The following is a 21260-nucleotide window of genomic DNA, read 5'->3' on the forward strand; positions in this document are numbered from 1 at the left end:
CACAAAACACAATCATGATGTTTACATTTGCGCTTTCATCACATTTGTGTTTAAACGGCGTTTGCGCTTTTGTGGCATTTGTATCTACTTGGCCTTTGCGTTGCAATTGCGTTTATGTGGCGTTTCACGTTGAATTTGCAGTTCACGTGGCATTCGTGTTTATGTTCCGTTTGCATTGCATTTGCCGTTATGTGATGTTTGTGTTTATGTGGCATTTGCGTTCCAGTGGAATTTATGTGGCATTTGCATTCGTATTTATAGGACGCTTGCGTTGCATTTGCATTCACGTGGCGTTTGTGTTTACATTCACTTTGCAGAGTATTCATTTGGTGTTCGCATTTACATGGCGTTGCACTTGCATTCATGTGTTCATGTGGTGGACATTATGAAAGAAGATTAACATAACACATGTCTCCTCCTCTCTGATAGAACAGACATTATAATGGTCAGATACCGGGACTGAATCCGTATAACAGCCCCTACAGAATGGTATGTGAATCTCCACATGAGTGGAAATGTGAAAGGTCCTCTGTAAATATTTTCTTTTCCCCTACTACTGCTATCCAGGGGGTTTCCAGGAAACTAAGAGCCTCATGGAGACTTATTGAGGAACATTTACTAAAAATAGTGAAAAATGTGTAGTGTGCAGGGCGTGCCAGATTCAGGAAGTGTGGCACCTGTTCTTCATGAATCTGGCGCTCCCTGCACTACTCTGAGTGCACAACTTTTTTTGATACATCTTTAACAGGGGTCTTGCAACACACTTCTGTCAGACTTTGCAAGTTAAATGTGGTGTACTGTCCAACTGTGCACTGGAACGCCCATTTCAATGACGAAATTTGTGTCATGTGAAGAATAGTGCAGCCACTACACAAAAGGGTCACATGTGACACAAATAGCTATGCAAGCAGTTTGCACATAAAAGAATGTGCAAATTAAAACTGGCGCACAACCCTTAGTAAATGTGGGCCATTATAATTAATTTTAGGGTAAACATACCAATGATGTTGTCATAGTTTGTTACTGTGATGTCAAACAGCTTTATTTTGCGCAGTTCCTGACGTATCAATTTCACCTGAAGAATTCAAAAATACAAAGAGAGGCTCACAGGTTATGCCCCAATGTACAAGAATACTGTCCCATATTGTCAAGATAAGAACTACCCGTTTAAAATTGCTTTGTATGAACAAATATCTCACGACTTTAATTAGGTTGATATGTGTAGTTCACCTCCTTTTGGTTGACCTCAGTGGTGATCACAATATGAAACTTTATGGGTACAAATTCATCCTTTTGTTTCATTAAAAGTGCAGACATTAAAATTCATTTCAAGCTTGTACTGAAGGAAGCACTAGACACAGGGCCCTTGAGCTTGAACTGTATCTTCCCTAGGGCTTCACCCTGGGGTGTTTAGTGCTACTCTGATGAAGACCACAGTATGGCATTGAAATGTGCTTTCTAGGTCATTCCTCCTGTACCCTTTCTCAACTTTTGATGTCTACACCCTCAGACTTTTCCGCCCATTCTCTCTTTGTGTGACTGTAGTATACTGTCCTCCTGGCTCACCCTATCAGTTCCTTGACCACTTGGCCTCTTGCCTCCCTCACTTTCTATCATAATCATGGGAGACTTTAACATAGCTAATAACACTCCCATTTCCTCTCTTGCCTCTCAGCTCTTATCACTAACCTCTCTAGGTCTTTCAAAACCCTCGGATTCTCCCACTCATAATGTGGAAAACATCTTTGACTTGTTCTTCTCCCTACTTCAATATCTAATTTTACCAATACTTTCTTTCCCCTTTCAGCCCATAACCTTTCTTTTACTTGTAATAATCCTTTGCCTTCTACCATTGATACCCACCAACTCACAAAAAACTTGCAGTCTTCAGTGTCCATTTACTCCTTCACCTGTCCAAACCTGGTTACTAGCCACTAAAATCATACTGTCAGAAGCTCCCTAGATGAGATGGCACCACTCGCTATCCAAAATTTTTAACACATAGGCAGGTAACTTTGGGACACAGACAAAACCTTTTTCATTTGGCATTGCTCCAGGAGTGCCGAACGTCTGTTGAGAAAATCGCACAAATCTACAGAGAACTCTGCTCTTCAACTTGCTAAACAGGTCTATTTCACTTATCTAATATCCTCTCTCTCGAACAATCCCAGAAGGCTCTTCCATACTCTTCACTCAGTATGAACAACAAAGGTGCAGCCACGTATCACTGGCCACTTACATTTAAGATAAAATTGACTACACTCGCCAGGAAATAATTTCTCAATCCACTTACTCCATTAATACCCTTTCCTCCAATACTTCACAGTATTTGCTCTCTTCTTTTGAGCCAGTTACAGATGAAAAAGTGTCCAGGCTCCTTTGTACTGCTCGCCCCACTACCTGCATCAGTGATACCATTCCCTCACATCTTGCACAGTCTCTCTCCCCAGCAGTTACTTCTCACCTCGCTAAAATCTTTTTTGGTGTCGTTCCATTTTCTTTTAGCATGCTGTTCCCATTACCTGGACCCATCCAGCACTACTGACTACCAACCACTCTGTAATCTCCCTTTAATCTCCAAACTCCTGGAACGCCTGTTCTATTCTCGACTAACACACTCTCATCTCTCATCTAACTCCCTCCCCTATCCCCTACAATCTGGTTTTCGTGCTATGCACTCCACTAAAACTGCTCTTACTAAATACTCCAATGATCTCCTCACTGCTAAATCCTCGCTATTGACCTGAAGCACTTGGTCCTTTCTTTTGCCTTTATACTGACCCCATCGGACAGTTTTCAGTATTATATTTATGCTGATGACACCCAGCTATATACTTCTGCATGTCACATCATCCCTGCCTTACTTCAGAATACCAGAAATTGCCACTATAGAAGGCCGCATATTCAATCTGTTGCTCGCTCATGCCTCATGCATCACAAAGACATCTCCAGAATCCGCCCAATTCTCACCATTGAAACCTTATAAAATGCTAATGAAAGTTCAACTCTCTCTTTACTAACCCATCCTGTGTCCTTCTCCCGTCTCCCTCATCCTCATACTATAAGCACTTGTGAGCAGGGCCCTTACTCCTATTGTTCCATATGTATTATTATATTTGTATGTCCCTTATGATTTGTAAAGCACTACTGTATAATATAAATAAATATTATTATCCTTATTATTAAGACTATAAACTGGCTACTATATAATAGAATATAACTATTATATATAACATATATATATAATATATTATAATATACCGTATATTCCGGCGTATAAGACGACTTTTGAAGACAGAAAAATCTTCTGTCTAGTCTGGGGTCGTCTTATACGCCGGAAATCCCGACCGCCCGCCGTGTATTCACGGCGGCGGTCGGGTCGCGCTGCATGGAGAGGGCTCACGGGCTGAGCCTCTCCATAGCCGGTAAGTCTTTGCTGCATATTGCAGTAAGAATCATAAACACATCAGGTATCTACGCGTCCGAAAATGCCCGATCTATCAAAATATGATAACGGTTTTCCAATGCGTTTAACCCCGTAACGGAAAATAGCGCCCAAAGTCAAAAATGGCACTTTTTTGCCATTTTGAAAAATATAAAAAAATCTATAAAAAGTGATCAAAAGGTCATACAGTCCTAAAAATGATATCATTGAAAATATTATCAAATTTCGCAAAAAAATGATCCCACCCACAGCTCCGTACACCAAAGTATAAAAAAGTTATTAGCGCCAGAAGTTGGCAAAATCAAAAAAATTATTTTTGTACAGGAGGTTTTCATTTTTGTAAATGTATGAAAACATTATAAAACCTATACAAATTTGGTATCCCCTTAATCGTACCGACCCAAAGAATAAAGTAGACATGTCATTTGGGGCGCTCAGTGAAAGACGTAATATCCAAGCCCACAAGAAAATGGCGCAAATGCGTTTTTTCACCATTTTCATTGCATTTGGAATTTTTTGGAGTACACGACATGGAATATTTAATAAAATAAAAAATTTAAGGTACAGTATGGTAACATTTACAGTAAAATGGACGATGGTAATGTTGTTGTTGTATGCCTTATGTTTATGAGCGACAGTTTTCCTGCTATATACCTGCATGTCGTAAGAATTTAAATAAAAAAAAGGACCATGTTAAATTCGAATCTGTTTTTTTTTAAATTTTTACCGGTGTTTTGTATGCGTTGGAAAAGGGGTAGTCTTATACGGCGAATATATCTTAAACTCTATATTTTAACAGGAAAGTAGGGGGGTCGTCTTATACACCAGGTCGTCTTATACGCCGGAATATACGTATATATATAATACTGACTCCAATGTCCAAAATTATAACTAGTATACTTTACCCTTTAAAAATGTCACATAAAAAATAGTGCGTAAAATTAAACTAAAAAATATATCAATTACAATACATCTGATCTGTACAGATCTGTAGGTCACTGCAGGGGAGTGTACTCGGAAATCGCTGTGCTGTGTTCACACTGTTTATTGATAAAGTGCCGTGCTTTTTTTTGTTATTCAGCAAGATTTGGCAGAAGAACATTGTGTGTAATAGAGGTACAACCTTGCACATGTGGTCTCTTTGTTGTGAAAGGGATATATAGAGATTCAAATATGTAAAACACATAGGGGCTTATTTACTAAGGGTCCCGCGGCCCCATTTCCGTTGGGTTTTCTGGGATCGCCGCTGGGACAGGTATTTAGCAGGCAATTGTGTCGCACACAATCGGATTTTGCCGCAATCGCAAATCAGGGGGTGGGCCGTTGGACGATCCAACGGATTTGGACAAACCGCAGAATATAACTTAAAAAATTGTATTGCAAGCCATGCACTTCTATACAACGGGAAGAAGAAGGTGAACTCCGGCGGACCTGATCAGGGAAGTGATTTCAGGAAATTGGTGCACAATCTCATTGAATCGCGGCACAGTACATTGTTGTCGGACAATGCACTTTCGAGATGGACCGGGTAAGTAAATGTGCCCCATAAAGTTCTTTTTTTAATATGTATATAGTGCTGCAGCTGTGATGCAACAATTGGCAAAGTCATGGCCAGCATTGTTATTGTCTCTTGTAATCTTTGTATATAATGTTGAAAAATATAATTGTAGTGTTAAATATTATAATTTATTATCATGGACTGTTTGTGAAATATAGTTAATATTAACAAATAGTAATAAAGTTCAGTTCTATGGTACTCACAAGCCGCTTAGTACTCCGCTTACATGTGTGTGTCTCCTTCAGTGTCTAGTTAGACTTACTGCGCATGCGTGGAACCAATACACACTTAGTGTTCCGGAGCTGTTGGATTTCTTTATTTTCATATTCCCTAGTGTGTTAATTGCTTTGCAACATATCTTTGCGTCTCTAATCCCTATATGTTAGTTTATATACCAAGTGTTGGTCACATAGATATCGATATATTGGTTACAAAGATGTATTTATAAAATAAATTTATGAAAAATATAAATGAAAATATAAGTGAAAACATAAAAAAAAATATATATAAATATATACATGCCCAGCTACACATGAATATGCAGGTACAAGAAATGAAAAAAATTTGGTCTCCTACAATTACCAATATAGTTGCAGATATAGACAGATATGGATACATTGAAAAATATACAAAGGTAATTTCATATAATCCCAAGCTATTTTATTGTATGAATATTTTATTTCGTTTATTTACCCTATTCATGGTGCCTTACAAATGCTAGTATAAAGAGACAAAGCAAATATTGGGAATTAGCTATTGAGAAAGGAAGGAAAACCTTCAAAACGCGTTTAGACTAGCTAATGAATCTGACTGCGTCTCTACAGAAGGTACATATGAACAGGCGCCTACAGCAAATCCCTCCATCAAATCTCTTAATCATAAAGATTTTCCTTGTTTTCATCTAAAAAAAGAGAAACAATACCTGGATAGATGGGAACAACCTCAACACAAATGGAGAATACTTCTGCAGATGTGTAAACTTTGAAAGAAACCTACTACAACGGAGCTCCGGAACACTAAGTGCGTATTGGTTCCACGCATGTGCAATAAGTCTAACTAGACGCTGAAGGAGACACACACACGTGAGCGGAGAACTAAGAGGCTTGCGAGTACCACAGGACTGAACTTTACAACTATATGTCACAAACAGTCCGTGAGTATTATAATATTTAACTCTACAAGTATATTTTGCAACATTATATACAAAGATTACAAGAAACAATGCTGGTCATGACTATACTGGTCATGACAATGAAGGCCAATTGTTGTATCACAGCTGCGGCACTATATACATATTAAAAAAAGAAGTTTATGTGTTTTAGATATGTGAATCTTTACATTTCCCTATCACAAAAAAGAGACCACATATGCAAGGTTGTACCTCTATTACAAACAATGTTCTTCTGCCAAATCTTGCTGAATAACAAAAAAAGTAACGCAGCATTTTATTTTTCAACAGTGTGAAAGTACAGTGATTTCCGATTACACGCTGTTCTTTGAGAAGAATGAAATAAGTGCAGTGACCTACAGATCTGTACAGATCATATGTACTGTAATTAATATATTTTTTATTTTAATTTTATTCATTATTTTTATGTGATATTATTTTATATGTGACATTTTTGTAGGTTATATGTTGGATATAAAAGATATTAGTGTTTAATAAAGTATTAAACATTTTATCAAGAAATTGTATATTTTATTCTTTGCAACTGTAATAGGGTGTTCCAAAATTTAGTGCTCTGGTCACTATTGTTATTTGCTTGCTTTTTGTTGTTGATACCCTAACTATCCATGAGCACAATTTTCGGATTCCCATTGGTTGGAATAATATCCGTTGAGTAGCCCCATTCTTCTTATTTTCCATAACTAGTATAATGCTAACATTTTGTACAAGAGTAAAACTGCTCTTATACTGCCTTCTATGTACAAGAATATAACTACTATAATACCGCCACCTATGTACAAGAATATATCTTCTATAATACTGCCCCCTATGTACAAGAATATAACTACGATGATACTGCCCCCTATGTCCAAGAATATAACCACTATAACACTACAAACAATAGAAAAAATCCAGCTGTCCGAACTCCATGCAGTCAAGAAAGCCTCGATGAACGTGGTTAAAAACAGTGTTCAATCTTTATTTTCCACTCTTAAAAACATGACATATTGGTGAACAGAGGGTAAACGCACAGAGTGGAAAATAAAGATTGAACACTGTTTTTAACCACGTTCATCGAGGCTTCCTTGACTGCATGGAGTTCGGACAGCTGGATTTTTTCTATCGTTTGTATTGGACTTGGAACAAAATTTGTCCGTGCTGAAGAACTTCAGAGCCCCCGAATCAGCTGTGCTGTGCGGTGAGCTGACCCTTTTCTTTCATATATTGCATGCACTATAACACTATCCCCAAAGAATATAACGCCTCACAATAATGCAACTACAGTATAATAATAATGCCTCCAATGCATAGCAATATAACAGTTAAAATACTAAATATGTGTTAGAAAATTAGTACTATAATACATTTATTAATATAACTACTATAGTTCTGACCCCTACGTATAGCCTAATTAATATAACATTGATTTATAATTAGAGCTATGCTAAAGGTAGAAATGATGGTGTTCCGTACCTGACTTCCATGGGAGACCACACAAATTTTACTTTGGTTTACTCCTCCCCAATGCTCAGGCCACTGGTGAAGAATGTTTTTGACAATCTCAATTACTTGCAACATTTCCGATTGATTCACCCATGAATTTCCTTCAGAGGAACAAGGGCCTTGACAATGGAAAAGCCCTAGTGCATGGCTTCCAATTGGAGGCTGCATTGGTTTGTCTGCACAAGCCTCAATAGCATTGTTGCGGCCAACATAGAAGCACCGAGACACAAAGGAGATGATGTCCGGGACAGAACGGTAATTTTGATTGAAGATTATTCGTCCATATTTAGCCACCTGGCAATCTCCACGTTGGTAGTGGGAGAAGAGACGGGTGAGTAGGGTGTACTCCTCTCCAATGATTTTATTAAAGAACCGTGGGGTCTCCTGCATATGGTCACCCGCCACTACAACACGTGTGTTATGATTTGCCATTGCCAATGGGATCAAGGCTTCACACTCCATCATTTGTGCCGTCTCATCCAGTAAGATGTGACTAAAATAACCCCTTGGAACATTCAGATCCCGGGATGTCACTGCAGTAGTCACAACAATGCGATACTTATCGAGTTCATTCCGATGAGGTATAATGAAGGTAGATTTATCTGGGCTGAGAAGGCAGTACCGAAGTGTGATACGGTGTGTTCTGTTTATGGGACTTTGTGTAAATTTCACTCTTATGGGGGTTGCTTCTGGGTGGCCAGCCTCAACATATGGATGAAAATGTTCCTGGATATATAGATCAGCAGCACTGAAAAAGAATATGAATGGTTTACTGGTCATTATTTTCTTTGGTGGAAACATTTTCTTCCCAAAGGTTAACACAACCTTAAAAGAGACTTTCTGGGTTAAAGATATTGATGACCTATTCATAACCTCTTCTCTCTTTCAGCCCAAGGTGGCTGCTTGTATACAGAGGTTGTAGCAGTAAATTCACATTATTAGGATGTGACCACTGCGGTGTATCAGAGGCCTCAGGTGAACAATGTGAAAGGAAGCAATGAGTTGCAGCATTCTGATGCAAAAAGTAACAGGAGCTGCAATGCTGGACTAGAAGGCAGAAGAGATTTAAGTATCAAACTTTGTCATCTAAGAACACCTTGTGGTGGTCTCAAATGTGCGAATCCCAGATATCCCCTTTAACTCAAAGTGGATAGCAGCAAAGTCTAAGGTTTAGTTCACATCACCAGTAGGCCAATTCCATCATACCATTCCAATATTTATAATGCCAAAAATGGCACAGCAGCCCATGTCAGATGTGCTATTAAAATTAACAGTAAATATAACTGAAGGGATCTATCAATAAATTTATAGGGTAAACAGAATACCTTCTGTATTCCATGTTTCCGTTATGCTTGAAATAGAGCATGATAGAAATAATAGAGCTAAGGTGAACTGGACCTAATAATCTGCTACAAGATAATCCAAAGAGGTTTCAGAGGCACTACTCCCATATTAATCTTCCAGGAAATATGTATATATTAACAATTAGATGCCATAGGTTGTGTCCCTACACACTGTATGAACACAGCCAAAAAGTTTAGGAACACAATCCTTTGACCAGAAAAATTGTAGTGCCCAATCATCGATTTATTTTATAAGTCTTTAGAAAAGATGCCCCAGAATTGCTATTTCATACAAGAATTTACTAAGCTGACACAAATTCATCTCCTAATAAGGTTAGTCTTGGTACCTGTTGTTGTGGGTACAAATCAGCACTCGGGTGTGAGGTGTCCTGATCACCTGTAAAGCAGCTTGGGCCATGGTTGATGTCTTTCCAGTTCCAAATGGTCCATATATAACTAGCGGGGCAACTGGTTTCTTCCCTGTTACAGATCCACAGATGTAAGAGATTGCTTGCTGCTGTTTTTTGTTGCCCCATGATATTTTCTCCTGGTAGACAGGTAACTGGCACTGGGAAAGGTCTGGAAATAACAACTTCTCATCCAACAAGCGGTCAACTGCTTCATGGTAAATGCAGAACGGCAGGCGATCAATCTGGAACTGGATCTCTAACTGGGCAGATACATTTTGTTGAAAAGATAGCTCTCTGCAACACCGCTCTGATATCTTTAGTAAAACACTGCCCTCTAATTCAATGCCAGGTTCCAAGAGAACTTCATAGACTTTGTCATTCTGCATAGGGAAAGGGGCAATGAGGGCAGTGGACACAGATCTCTGCAGTAAATACCCTTCTTCGGTATCTTGCGTCATCCCCGTAGGTAAAGGAATTACTGCAAACAGTTCACCAGGTGGGGCAATCTTAGTTTCATTCCGTCCTTCTACCATCTTCTTAAAAATTACTGTCACATTTAAATTTAAGCTAAAAGAGGAAAAGAATTAATTAATTAAAAAAAAAAAATTTAAGGACTCGATCCAGTAAAACCCAGATACAGAAAATCATTATTGACTACTAACACTTTTTTTTTTAAATTACAGTAAACTTTAAATTCTGAGCATAAATCTTGCAATGATGTTTACAAGTGTAGTGAAGAAATGGTTAAAGTGTTTTCTAACAAGTTTGATCAATATAACATTCCACACAAATCCTATGGATTTTTTAGCTTTATTATAAAGCTCCAAGCTTTATTTATTATTCCTTGTCCCCCAGATTTATATTGTGTTTTAAGACCTGCACGCCACTTTATCGGAAAGTTTGTGTGCCTGGGTAGGTAGAGGGCTGGAGCCTCTTGGAAAATTCGACATACAGTACGCCGGTGGGGGAACTTAAGACTGGCGTTCAATACAACAGTCTTAATAATTTACCCCGATGAGTTACATGACAAAATGCTGTCTGCCTAGGTCACCACTAGTGGGAGCTTACTGAACAAGAAATATCATTAAACCTATTGAATGCTGTTTCCAAGACAGACCCTCCTCCTCCATCTCTATGTCAGTAACTAAATACATAACTGTAGCTGTATAGCAGTTAAGTTAAATGGTATTCCAGTAATAAGCATATTTCATATCCAAATGTGTCATTAAAATTTTACTCTTCTTGTGTTATAGGCATACTCTATGATGGATAATTAAAATGCTACTGGCCCTTTAATCACTCCACTGATTTTGTCCCTGTGGAGGAAACACAGGACAGAACATGGCCACTGTTCACATGTCCACATCAAGATGTCCTGATCATCCCTATGTTTGGCTGTAGTCAGTTGGTTGCAGTCCATCCAGTATGGCCAGTGTTGTGGTGAGACCTATTTCATGGGGGCAAAGTACATTGATGGCAGTTACACACATCATTACTATGGTAACAGAGGAGGACAGTCTGTTACATCATCACCTGGAGCAGAGCATAAAAGGGAGAAGCTGTTACTGAGAACTGAAGGGTCATGGGACTTGTAGTTCTAGATGGCGACCATCTTAGAGATAACTCCGCCTACTTTTGAAAGACCATAAAACTTTGTGAATCATAAAAGCAAACTATTTAAGCTCCATTTTTCATTAATGACATTGAATTTTGTTGTATTCATTTATTTATACCATTCTCAGTTTTTGTATCAGAAGTTCATATACCTGGAATACCCCTATAATGAAAGATGCCTGTTGTTGCCTTTATATTAAATCTCACCTGGATATTAACTGCTCTCTTGCTGCTTCTTCTTGTAGAAGACTGACATGCATCATTTGGCGATAGTTTTCTGCCGTTAGTGACATCTTCTCAACACTTGGAATATAAAATGGATTAATAGATGGAGGTTTGTACATTTCAAAGAGATTCTTTTCCTCTACTGTCCTCTCCTTGCTTGGTACGGTTAAGAACTTGCCCGTATACCAGCGTTCTAAAGTGGACAGTGGTTTTACTTGTTGATCTGAGGCTTTTTCTTGGTGGCTTAAGGTTTCTACTTGACTACCGACCTGAACATAGATCTTCTGAAGCAAAACTGGACGAATTCCAAAATCTAGAACTAACCACTGCTCAAAAACTCCAAAAACTGAGCATTGGACATGTACAGACAGCTTATATTGGATCCGAGACCCCTTAACCAGAAAACAATTGCCTCCAGCATAATGGCAGGGTTTTTGATGGCCCTTAGCATCCAAAGAGAAGATTGCCCCAGGACTGGTTTTCAACAAGGACACATGAAGGAGTGGCATCTGTGGAAATAAAGATAATACCTTAGGTCTGGCACACACGAGATCAGTTCACTTGAGTTACTTTTGTCTCCACTGTAGGAAATAGGCACATAGTGGCTTTAATTTTGTGGTCTGAATAAAAGTGAGGCCCTATAATCAACAAACTTAAGAATGTAAGGCATTCAGGAATGTAGCATCATAACCTTTTTGAAACCATCATTAATTTACTGGCTTAGATGTGTTTTGGTTATTACATTGTGCACCCCACATTATAAAAAGGTGTTACTGAACAGAACACTTCAGAAGTAAGGAGCAACAGGTCCAGCAAGGGGAAAAAAAAACAACAAAAAACCGTTGGAAAGTCAATAATGAATTACCCCCATCTTTATGTTGTACTCTGAACACAGTTTCAATAACTTTTGCATTTGAGCATTCTCTCCCATTATGGATGGAAGCCTCCTGTAACCCTTTGAGGAACATACGGTGAATGAAAGACCTTTACTTTCACAATATGGTTCAACAGTCAGAAGCTCTTCAAAAATGTGACACGACCAGGAACATCCATTAGGATAGGGCATTTAATTCAATCTTGCCCTGTGCCTGTGTAGAATAGTGTGCTTTTCTAGTACCTTTCTAGTCAGAGCAGTGTTACCTTTGGACACTGCTGATGTCAGGGCAGCACTAAACTATTTCTGGCTTTTTATAACTCTGAATATTGGGCCTTCACAGCAGTGAGAAATCATATTTGAAGACCCAACTCACAACACTGTGTATCACTAAGGCCTCATTCACACAACGGTCTGGGGGATGTATATGTGCACCGTACCTGTCAGTAAATAAACTCTGGAGTGAAGAGGAAAGATCTGAGGTTATTACTTCTCGTGGTCGGGACCTATATTCAAAATTATATTCTCATATTTCTTGCATTTCTGCAAGAAAAAAGAGGTCCTTTGACCAATGTTTAAAACTTAACTTTTAATATTCTTAGTTATTAGGAACAAATTAATATTGTAATGTTTGTTCAAAGAAATGGGTGCTTGCCTACTTTAGAAGTGAATTAAAATCATGTCATGGTGAGAGTAGGTACTTAATTTTATTGAGGTTAGGAGATGGGAGTATCAGGTACTGGCCAGAGTAGAGATATAAAGGTATATATGCCCTGGTGTATTTTTGCAGGGAGTATAGTCTAAGTATCCTCTCAAGGAGGTAATGAATACTTTTAGATGGAAGGTTGCTTAAACACCCTTTTAAGCTGAAGGTGCAGACTGCCCTGTTGTTGTACGGCTAGTGTGGATGCCGCTATTTCTAAGCTACTCTGCTAACCCAGAAATTCCCATTAAATCTCTCCTTATTTTGTCCCTAATTGCAGTGTGTCGCTGCAGATCGACACTCTGCTGTGATGGGATTCGTCCCACTTGTTTTCACCAATCATTAAAAATATAGGCGCTCATGCAGCCCCCCCGACATGTTTCGCCATATCTATGGCGTCCTCAGGGGGTATCGGGGCTGAACCTGTCAGAACTCGCAAATTGTACTGATAGGATCGGGTTTCAGGCTTCTTGCTGGAAAACCACACCCAGAGCTGCCTGTGATTGACAGCTCGATTTCTGATCCTGGGAAAGCTGGGTGTGTCTCTGTAATCGTTTTGTCTGCAGCTGCGGTTGAGTGATGGACGGCTGAGCCAGTCAGTGCTGGAGGTAGTGTCCATTTCTGCCTTAAATTCTTCCCAGCACTTCATTTGGTGCTGGTTATTGCAGTCTATCAGTGTATCTAGAGCTCTTGCCATTGCGTTTCTTGCTATTCTGTGTATTGACTTCTGCTTTGCCTTCTGACCATTCTATTTGCTATACAATTCTGTACCTTTGCCGCCATCTTGGTTTTGATCCGGTTTGTTTTACTCCGCTTGTCTGTCTGTATCTGTTGTTTGTCCCTCGGTATCGTTTATCTCCTAGTGTGACCCCCAACTTGGGGTTTTGTGTCAGTTTCTGTCACCAGTGTGAACGCTGACCTATATCTGTATTCCGGTTACCTGTCCGCTCCACCATCCAGCAGCTGCCAGACGAAGTAGGGTTTCCTGTCACTTTGTAGGGTCACTCAGGGACCATCAGTTAGGTTCCTAATAGTGGCTTCACCCTTTCCAGGGCAGTTTATCTGCTGTAGGCAGGGCCTTAGCCCGCAGGGACGTCCTATTTTCTCATGTACTTGAGTCTGTACGCCCCATAGAAGTCAATGTGAACGTTTAAAATACGGGTTGCATATGGGCAGCATATGGCTGTGCACTGTATGCTGCCGTATATACATGCCGTATCCACAACCAGTGGGAGGTGCATTCTGTCAGCCAGCCAATAGTCAGTCACCCATCATCTGCTAGCCTACTGTATTTTATACGGATACGGAGCCATACGTGCACATACGGATGAAAAACTTCACGTATATACGGATTCATACAGCATGAAAATACAGGACTTGAGAAATCACACGTTCGTGAGACTGTAGCCTAAGATTGGAAAGATCGGTCTGAACATGCCTGACACAACCAGCCTCCCTAGAATAACATGCAGAGTCTGCTATATCTAGTTATAACAACATTGTGTGAAAAATGCTCTAATAAGTAAAATTATTAACGGGTATTAGCCCTTTAATCTTAATGTGGCATAAAGCAGATATTTTTATTGGCTTTTTACAGAAAAGAAAACTTACCTTAGAATGTAGTGTGAATTCCCACGTTCTTTGCAGAAACTTCTCCTTGGAATTGATTTTTAGAGGTTGGTTACAAGTAATTTTAACACCTTCAACTTTTTCTGAAAGCTGTGGAAAGATGTTCACATAAACCTCTAGAAGATGAAATCAATCAGAAAACAACATTGAAGCAAAACAAGCTCATCCAGTTGTTAATAAAACCCCTTCACTTGTGAGACAGGCCTCAAGGACACGTGTAGTTTGATAGGAGATAAAAGATGACTCAATACATGTAGAGGTAACAGGGGGCACAAGCCTGGTTTATAGAATAACATAATAAAGATTGTTTCCTTTTAACTGGTGGTGGATAACCTACCTACTGCTCTGTATATCAGTCCAAAACACTTCTCATAGAATGTGAACTTTAGTACAGTACTTACCACCTCCATTTCATTGCTGCAAAGTTGATACTCCTGAACAAGACGGTCCTGGTAAGATTGGAGACCCTCTTCCTCCACCAATTGCCTGTTTCGCCTAGTGACTTTAACCCTCAGCATCCACTCTTGTAACTCCTCCTGGTTATGAGCTTTCTGACAAGAATTCCCATATATACACTGCAAAGGGCTTAAAAGGAAAAAAATATCTTAGAAGAGAAAAACAATATCTTATTACCAATCAGTACCGACATTCCGAGAGAGAAAGAGCTGGACTGAACATCCACACTATGGGGCACATTTACGAAGGGTCCAAATCGCGTTTTTTACGCCGGTTTTTCCAAATTTTACCGTTTTGCGACGAATTCCCCCGGGTTTTTGGCGCACACAGTCGAATTGTGTCGCATCAAAATTTCGCTATTTAAAAAAAAAAGTGTTGCTTGACACACACTTGCATGCACCAGGAATAGGATGGTGAACTCCGGCGGACCTCGGCGCAGCAGCGACACCTGGTGGACATCAGGCGCACAACCTTAGTGAATCGCCAGAAGACCCAAATCCTTGCTGGAACTTGATCGCGACAGGACCGGGTAAGTAAATGAGCCCCTATATGAATTGATCTGTTACCACTAGGCTACATTAACAAAACAAACTCGAGGTTCTTAGTTGAATTTTGCAGAAGACTCTAATTGCATAATACATTAATCACTTCACAGTGACCTTGTTCTAGTGGGTCCCTATACTAGCTGATGCGGCATCACATAGCATCCACTGTCACCGCAACAAAGCAGCAACAGGGACAAAGATTCATCAGCCCCCCAGTACCTATACTGGCAGACTAAGCCACCATAGATCTGGGTCCTCACAACACCACGACACAGAAACAGCGGATGCCATGCAGTACCGCACTGTGTGAACAGCAACTCTGGCAATAGCACTCGGGCCCATTTGACACAGGTGTTCTTAATTTGCAGGAGACTGCATATACTGGCCATCTACGGTGCGGTACATCATGGTGTCTGCTGTTTTTATGGTGTAGTGTTGGGGGGGAATTCAGGGTCCAGAGCCATAAGGGCTTAGTCTGCCAACATAGCTATCGGTGGGCTTCTGGGTCTTGGTCCCTGCTGGTGCTGTGCTGAAGCGATGGTGGATGTCATGTGATGCTGCACACACTTCACAGTCACCCAGTAAAGTTAGGTCACCATGAAGTGGTCAGTGGTCTTATGCAAATTGATAAAAATTTAACTAAGAATCTAGAGTTTGTTATGTTAATGTAGCCTAGTGGCAATAGATCACTGTATAGTATGTGGATGTGCAGTCTAAATCTTCCTCTCTTCGAATGTTATTACCAATTAGTGGCTACACTTCCAGAACAAAATGACAATGGATGAATCTGCACAGTAATAGAGTCAAATCTTACACTTTAAGTTCATTTGTACTCACATTTTATTCTTGAATTATTAATACTCTGAAACCCATTCCCCCAAATATTGTATACTCATACTTGCCAATGGCCAAGCTTATGGGTAGCATAAACCCCCAATTATAGTTGTTAAAAACCTTGTGGAACATCAACACTTAAAGGGAAGCTGTCACCAGGGACCTCAATTTCACTAAAGACAGGTTGCAGAAGTCCATTAAAGCCGCATTACACATATGCCTTTGTGCCTTTTCCAAGCATTTGCGCTGCAATATAATTGTGTGTTATAACTTACCTTGCTCCCTGACAAAATCCTCTGTGTAGTCCCAGGGGTTGGGATATGGTTTGGATGCAAAAAAAAGTGACTTGTCTGTGCTGCAGACTTCTCAGGTCTCCGCCTCCAATTTTGTGCTCCGGTATAGCTTCTCCCTGCTCCTTCATAGAGGTCACAGCCTGGTGAGCTGACATCAGTGGGTAGGGAGAAGCTGTATAGGAGCACAAAGGTGGGGGCTAAAAGCTGAGGAGTTTGCAGCACAGACAAGTCACATGTTATTTTTTGAAATGCGTCCAAACCAAAGTTCAACCCCTAAGAATACACAATGGATTCTGTCAGGGTGCAAGGTAAGTTATAACACACAATTATATTGTAATGCAAATGATTAAAAAAAGGCATATTTGCAATGCAGCTGTAATGGACTTCTGCAACATTTAGTGAAAATGAGGTCCCTGGTGACAGGTTCCCTTTGACATGTTCCAAAATATTGGAAAATTTGCAACCAAGTGTCGACTGGTGTCCTAAGACCTATGTCACATTATAACTGTTTCAGACACTTTCTGCATCTTCACCAACTAGGGAGCTGTAAACGGAAATGGCTTATTTGAAATGGGTAGGTACTAGTTCTACAATATGCTATTATGTGCCGATATTTTGCTAATTATTTTTTAAGAAACGAAAGCAAATTTTTGTGTCAGAATCAAAGCAAAACTAGGCAGTCTAAACATGTTCCGGATTTATTTTGTGTCTGGCTAGTCTAAAATTAATCTGTCTATTAGATAATATTGGTAAGTTTGCCATCTACAGACCTAGCAAAATTCCAGTAAAAGGTAACAACATAAGAAGCCAAAATAATCTGAACCAGTTATTACATATGAGTCACCAAGTACCAAATGTGATATTAAAAAACTATTACTGAATTGTACTTCCAATTCTTTGGGCCCAGTTATCAGACCCCAAACTCTCTAATATAGATGACCAACCCTAACCATAGCTAAACAATATCCAAAGCTAGAAAGTCAAATCTAAGTAGGTTAAAGCTTGATCTGTTTTTGTTACTCAACATGCTTTCGATACAGTGCTATAGTAGATTTACCTTTCACAAAGTGAAAATCGACTCATGCCAATTGGTGGAGCACGATGATTCCATACAGGAAGTGAATCGGTTGTTAACATACGTCCATGTTCCAATGAAGCACAGTGCACCTCAAAACTTTCCTGAGAATTGGCACTAACCAGGCAAAGTCGACAGTAAAACCCCACATTGAGTTTGTGATTCTTCTTTATCTCACCACGTGTGAGTCCATAGTTTTGCTCTGCCTTCCATACTGCAAGTTCAACCTCACTATGGGCATTTGGGCACTGCCCTTTCTCTATTCCACAATGAAGCCCACGAGAACGCTGGGTACACAAGCGAATGTGGTGTGGAGAAGGAAGTGGGCGGACAATGTTGCATTGCTTTTTAGTGTCATCAATAACAATGTGAGCAAGAAGTGGCATTGGTCGAGGGTGACAATGACATAATTGAGTAAGGGTAACTTTAGGTGGGCTCTGATAAAAGCATTGCTCACAAATGTCCTGAAATTGGCCCCCAAATTTACTCAATATATCTTTCCAGTTTTTGGGTTCTGTAACTGGAGATGGTGCTGGTGATGGACGTAGCATGGACCTGAGTTGGTGTCTTTCCAGGTTGCTTGTCCTTTCAAAGGACCAGACAAGAACTTCTTCAGTGGACCAAGCAAAAGTGCAATTCAGCTGGTGTCTGATACAGCCATATGCAGGTCTGTAGTGCCAGCACACAACATAGCGGGCGGGCATGGGGTAGGACGGGCGCTGTCTCACTTGATACCAATCTTTTTGATCACTACGTTCCTTGCATTTTGCAAGTAGCAGTTCAGCAGAACAATTGTGCTTCAAGGGTTGGTAGAGGTATGTGATGCCCTGCTTCTTTTTGCTACATGTGGCACAAGCCCAATGCAAGTCCACATATTGTAGAAGTTTTGTCACGTTGGGGGGACCCACCCCCGTAAACTGCTCCATTGCTGCTCCTAAAACAACATAAAATATTATATGAAGTTGTCATAGCCGGCAGATCACACATATGATACACACAATGAATAAACCATGTACCAGTAGGCACTGTAATCTCTGAGTGCTACTGCAAATGCCTAAATCCCACCCCCCAAGTACCCCTGCACCTCCACAAATGCCCTAGTGTCATAGTCTAAATCCCCGTAACTCGCATAGTAATGTGTTATTGTCCTGTACCCCAAGTGTCCCTGTATGTAACGTTAGCCCCAAGAGCCAGTCTATCACATCAATGTCCAAGGACTAAACTATCATCCGTCCCGTCCTCAGGTGTCAGAAGCTCCCGGAGCCACACATCAGCGCTCTGATACAGAGCCGGACCGCAGGGGGCTGGGGACTCGTACCTGCCGGCTGTGGCCGCTCTCCTCCTCTCAGGCTCCGGGCATCTCCGCTGCTGGTTACAATTTCTCTGGAAGTCGCGAGTTTCGTTTCTTCTGTGTCTCGGGCAGATACATGGATGACGTCATCACCACAGCCCCGCCCAGCGAGCGATCAGATAGGACGAGGGAGCAGCACCGCATCTATGGGGGGGGGGAGGGGGGAGCATCCTGGGGGGTACAGGTATCACGTGTATGGAGACGGGGTACAGAGGGAATGTGAAATGTAAGAGATAGCATAGTGTGGGAAAGAGGGTTCACAGGGGACTAAGATGTAGTGTGTACATAAAGAGGCAGATTTATGAATACAGGGGCAGGTTTATAGGTATCCAGCACACTGACCCCAGACTACAAGTAGCCAACACACTGACCCCCCTAGTGTATAGGTGTCCAGCACACTGCAGCCCCCCCCCCTCCCGTATATAGATATCCAGCACACTACAGCCCCCTCAGTATATAGGTAGCCAACACACTGAAGCCCCCCACAGTTTATAGGTAGCCAGCAAACTGCAGCCCACCCAGTATATAGGCAGCCAGCAAACTGCACCCCCTTCCACAGCAGAATGTGTGGAGCTGAGTCATGCTAGTGCTGAAGATAGAAGAGGGGAGAAGAGTAGCCAGTGGGAGCTACGGTAGGTGAGTACTTAGTTTTTTTTTTTTTTTCCCTTGGGCAGCAGGTGGCTGCAGACGCCCCCTGTTTCTTCTACCCGTGTTGCGCTGAGGAAGGGAAAAAAAGGGTCTAATAAATATATATATATGCAATATATATGCAATGTGTTGTATGAACTCATATGTAGCGTGTATATATACCATATGGTGTATGAGTTCAGGTGCAGTTTGTATATATATATATAGTGGTGTATGAGCTCAGGTGTAGTGTATATACATGCAATGTGGTGTATGAGCTCAGGTGTTGTTTGTATATATATATATATACCGTATATTCCGGCGTATAAGACGACCTGGTGTATAAGACGACCCCCCCTACTTTCCTGTTAAAGTATAGAGTTTAAGATATATTCGCCGTATAAGACTACCCCTTTTCCAACGCATACAAAACACCAGTAAAAATTTAAAAAAAACAGATTTGAATTTAACATGGTCCTTTTTTTAATTTATATTCTTACGACATGCAGGTATATAGCAGGAAAACTGTCGCTCATAAACATAAGGCATACAACAACAACATTACCATCGTCCATTTTACTGTAAATGTTACCATACTGTACCTTACATTTTTATTTTAGTAAATATTCCATGCCATGTATTCCAAATGCAATGAAAATGGTGAAAAAATGCATTTGCAACATTTTTTTGTGGGCTTGGATATTACGTCTTTCACTGAGCGCCCCAAATGACATGTCTACTTTATTCTTTGGGTTGGTACGATTAAGGGGATACCAAATTTGTATGTTTTCATACATTTACAAAAATGAAAACCTCCTGGCGCTAATAACTTTTTTATACTTTGGTGTACAGAGCTGTGGGTGGTGTCATTTTTTGCGAAATTTGATAATATTTTCAATGATATCATATTTAGGACTGTACGACCTTTTGATCACTTTTTATAGATTTTTTTATATTTTTCAAAATGGCAAAAAAGTGCCATTTTCGACTTTGGGTGCTATTTTCCGTTACGGGGTTAAACGCATTGAAAAACCGTTATCATATTTTGATAGATCGGGCATTTTCGGACGCGTAGATACCTGATGTGTTTATGATTTTTACTGTTTATTTATATTTATGTCAGTTCTAGGGAAAGGGGGGTGATTTGAAATTTTAGGTATTTTTATTATAATTTTTTTTTTTACTTTTTTTTATTTTTATTTATACTATTTTTCAGACTCCCTAGAGTACTTTAACCCTAGGTTGTCTGATCGATCCTACCATATACTGCCATACTACAGTATGGCAGTATATGGGGATTTTCCTCATTCATTACAATGTGCTATCAGCACATTGTAATGAAGGGGTTAAAACGAAATAGCCTCGGGTCTTCGGGAGACCCGAGGCTACCATGGAGACGAATCGCCTTCCCCGATGACGTCACGGGGAGCGGCGATCCCAGGTAAGATGGCAGCGCCCATGCGCCGCTATCTTTTTGAGGCTGCCGGCAGCTTTGCCGGCAGCCATCGCTGTGAAAACACCCGCGATCGGTGCTAGCATTGATCACGGGTGTTACCGGTAAGCCTTTGCTGCAATATGCAGCAAAGACTTACCGGCTATGGAGAGGG

At 40.4% G+C, this 21260-nt stretch overlaps 1 protein-coding gene across 1 annotated transcript in view; it reads right to left on the bottom strand.

The window, feature by feature from the left end:
- The window catches only part of HELZ2 (helicase with zinc finger 2), a 33112-nt gene extending 14006 nt beyond the window's left edge, over nt 1-19106 (bottom strand). The window contains exons 1-8 of the mRNA XM_072110836.1: nt 18994-19106; nt 17658-18609; nt 14874-15057; nt 14455-14562; nt 11249-11775; nt 9365-9994; nt 7645-8422; nt 1000-1075 (exon numbers count right to left, since the gene is read on the bottom strand). Of these exons, the coding sequence (XP_071966937.1) occupies nt 1000-1075; nt 7645-8422; nt 9365-9994; nt 11249-11775; nt 14455-14562; nt 14874-15057; nt 17658-18601 (3247 nt within the window). The 5' untranslated portion in view covers nt 18602-18609; nt 18994-19106. The remainder of the gene's footprint in view (nt 1-999; nt 1076-7644; nt 8423-9364; nt 9995-11248; nt 11776-14454; nt 14563-14873; nt 15058-17657; nt 18610-18993) is intronic.
- Nucleotides 19107-21260: the final 2154 nt, after the last annotated feature.

The sequence above is a fragment of the Engystomops pustulosus genome, chromosome 6 (assembly GCF_040894005.1).
Source record: "Engystomops pustulosus chromosome 6, aEngPut4.maternal, whole genome shotgun sequence".
Classification (NCBI taxonomy): domain Eukaryota; kingdom Metazoa; phylum Chordata; class Amphibia; order Anura; family Leptodactylidae; genus Engystomops; species Engystomops pustulosus.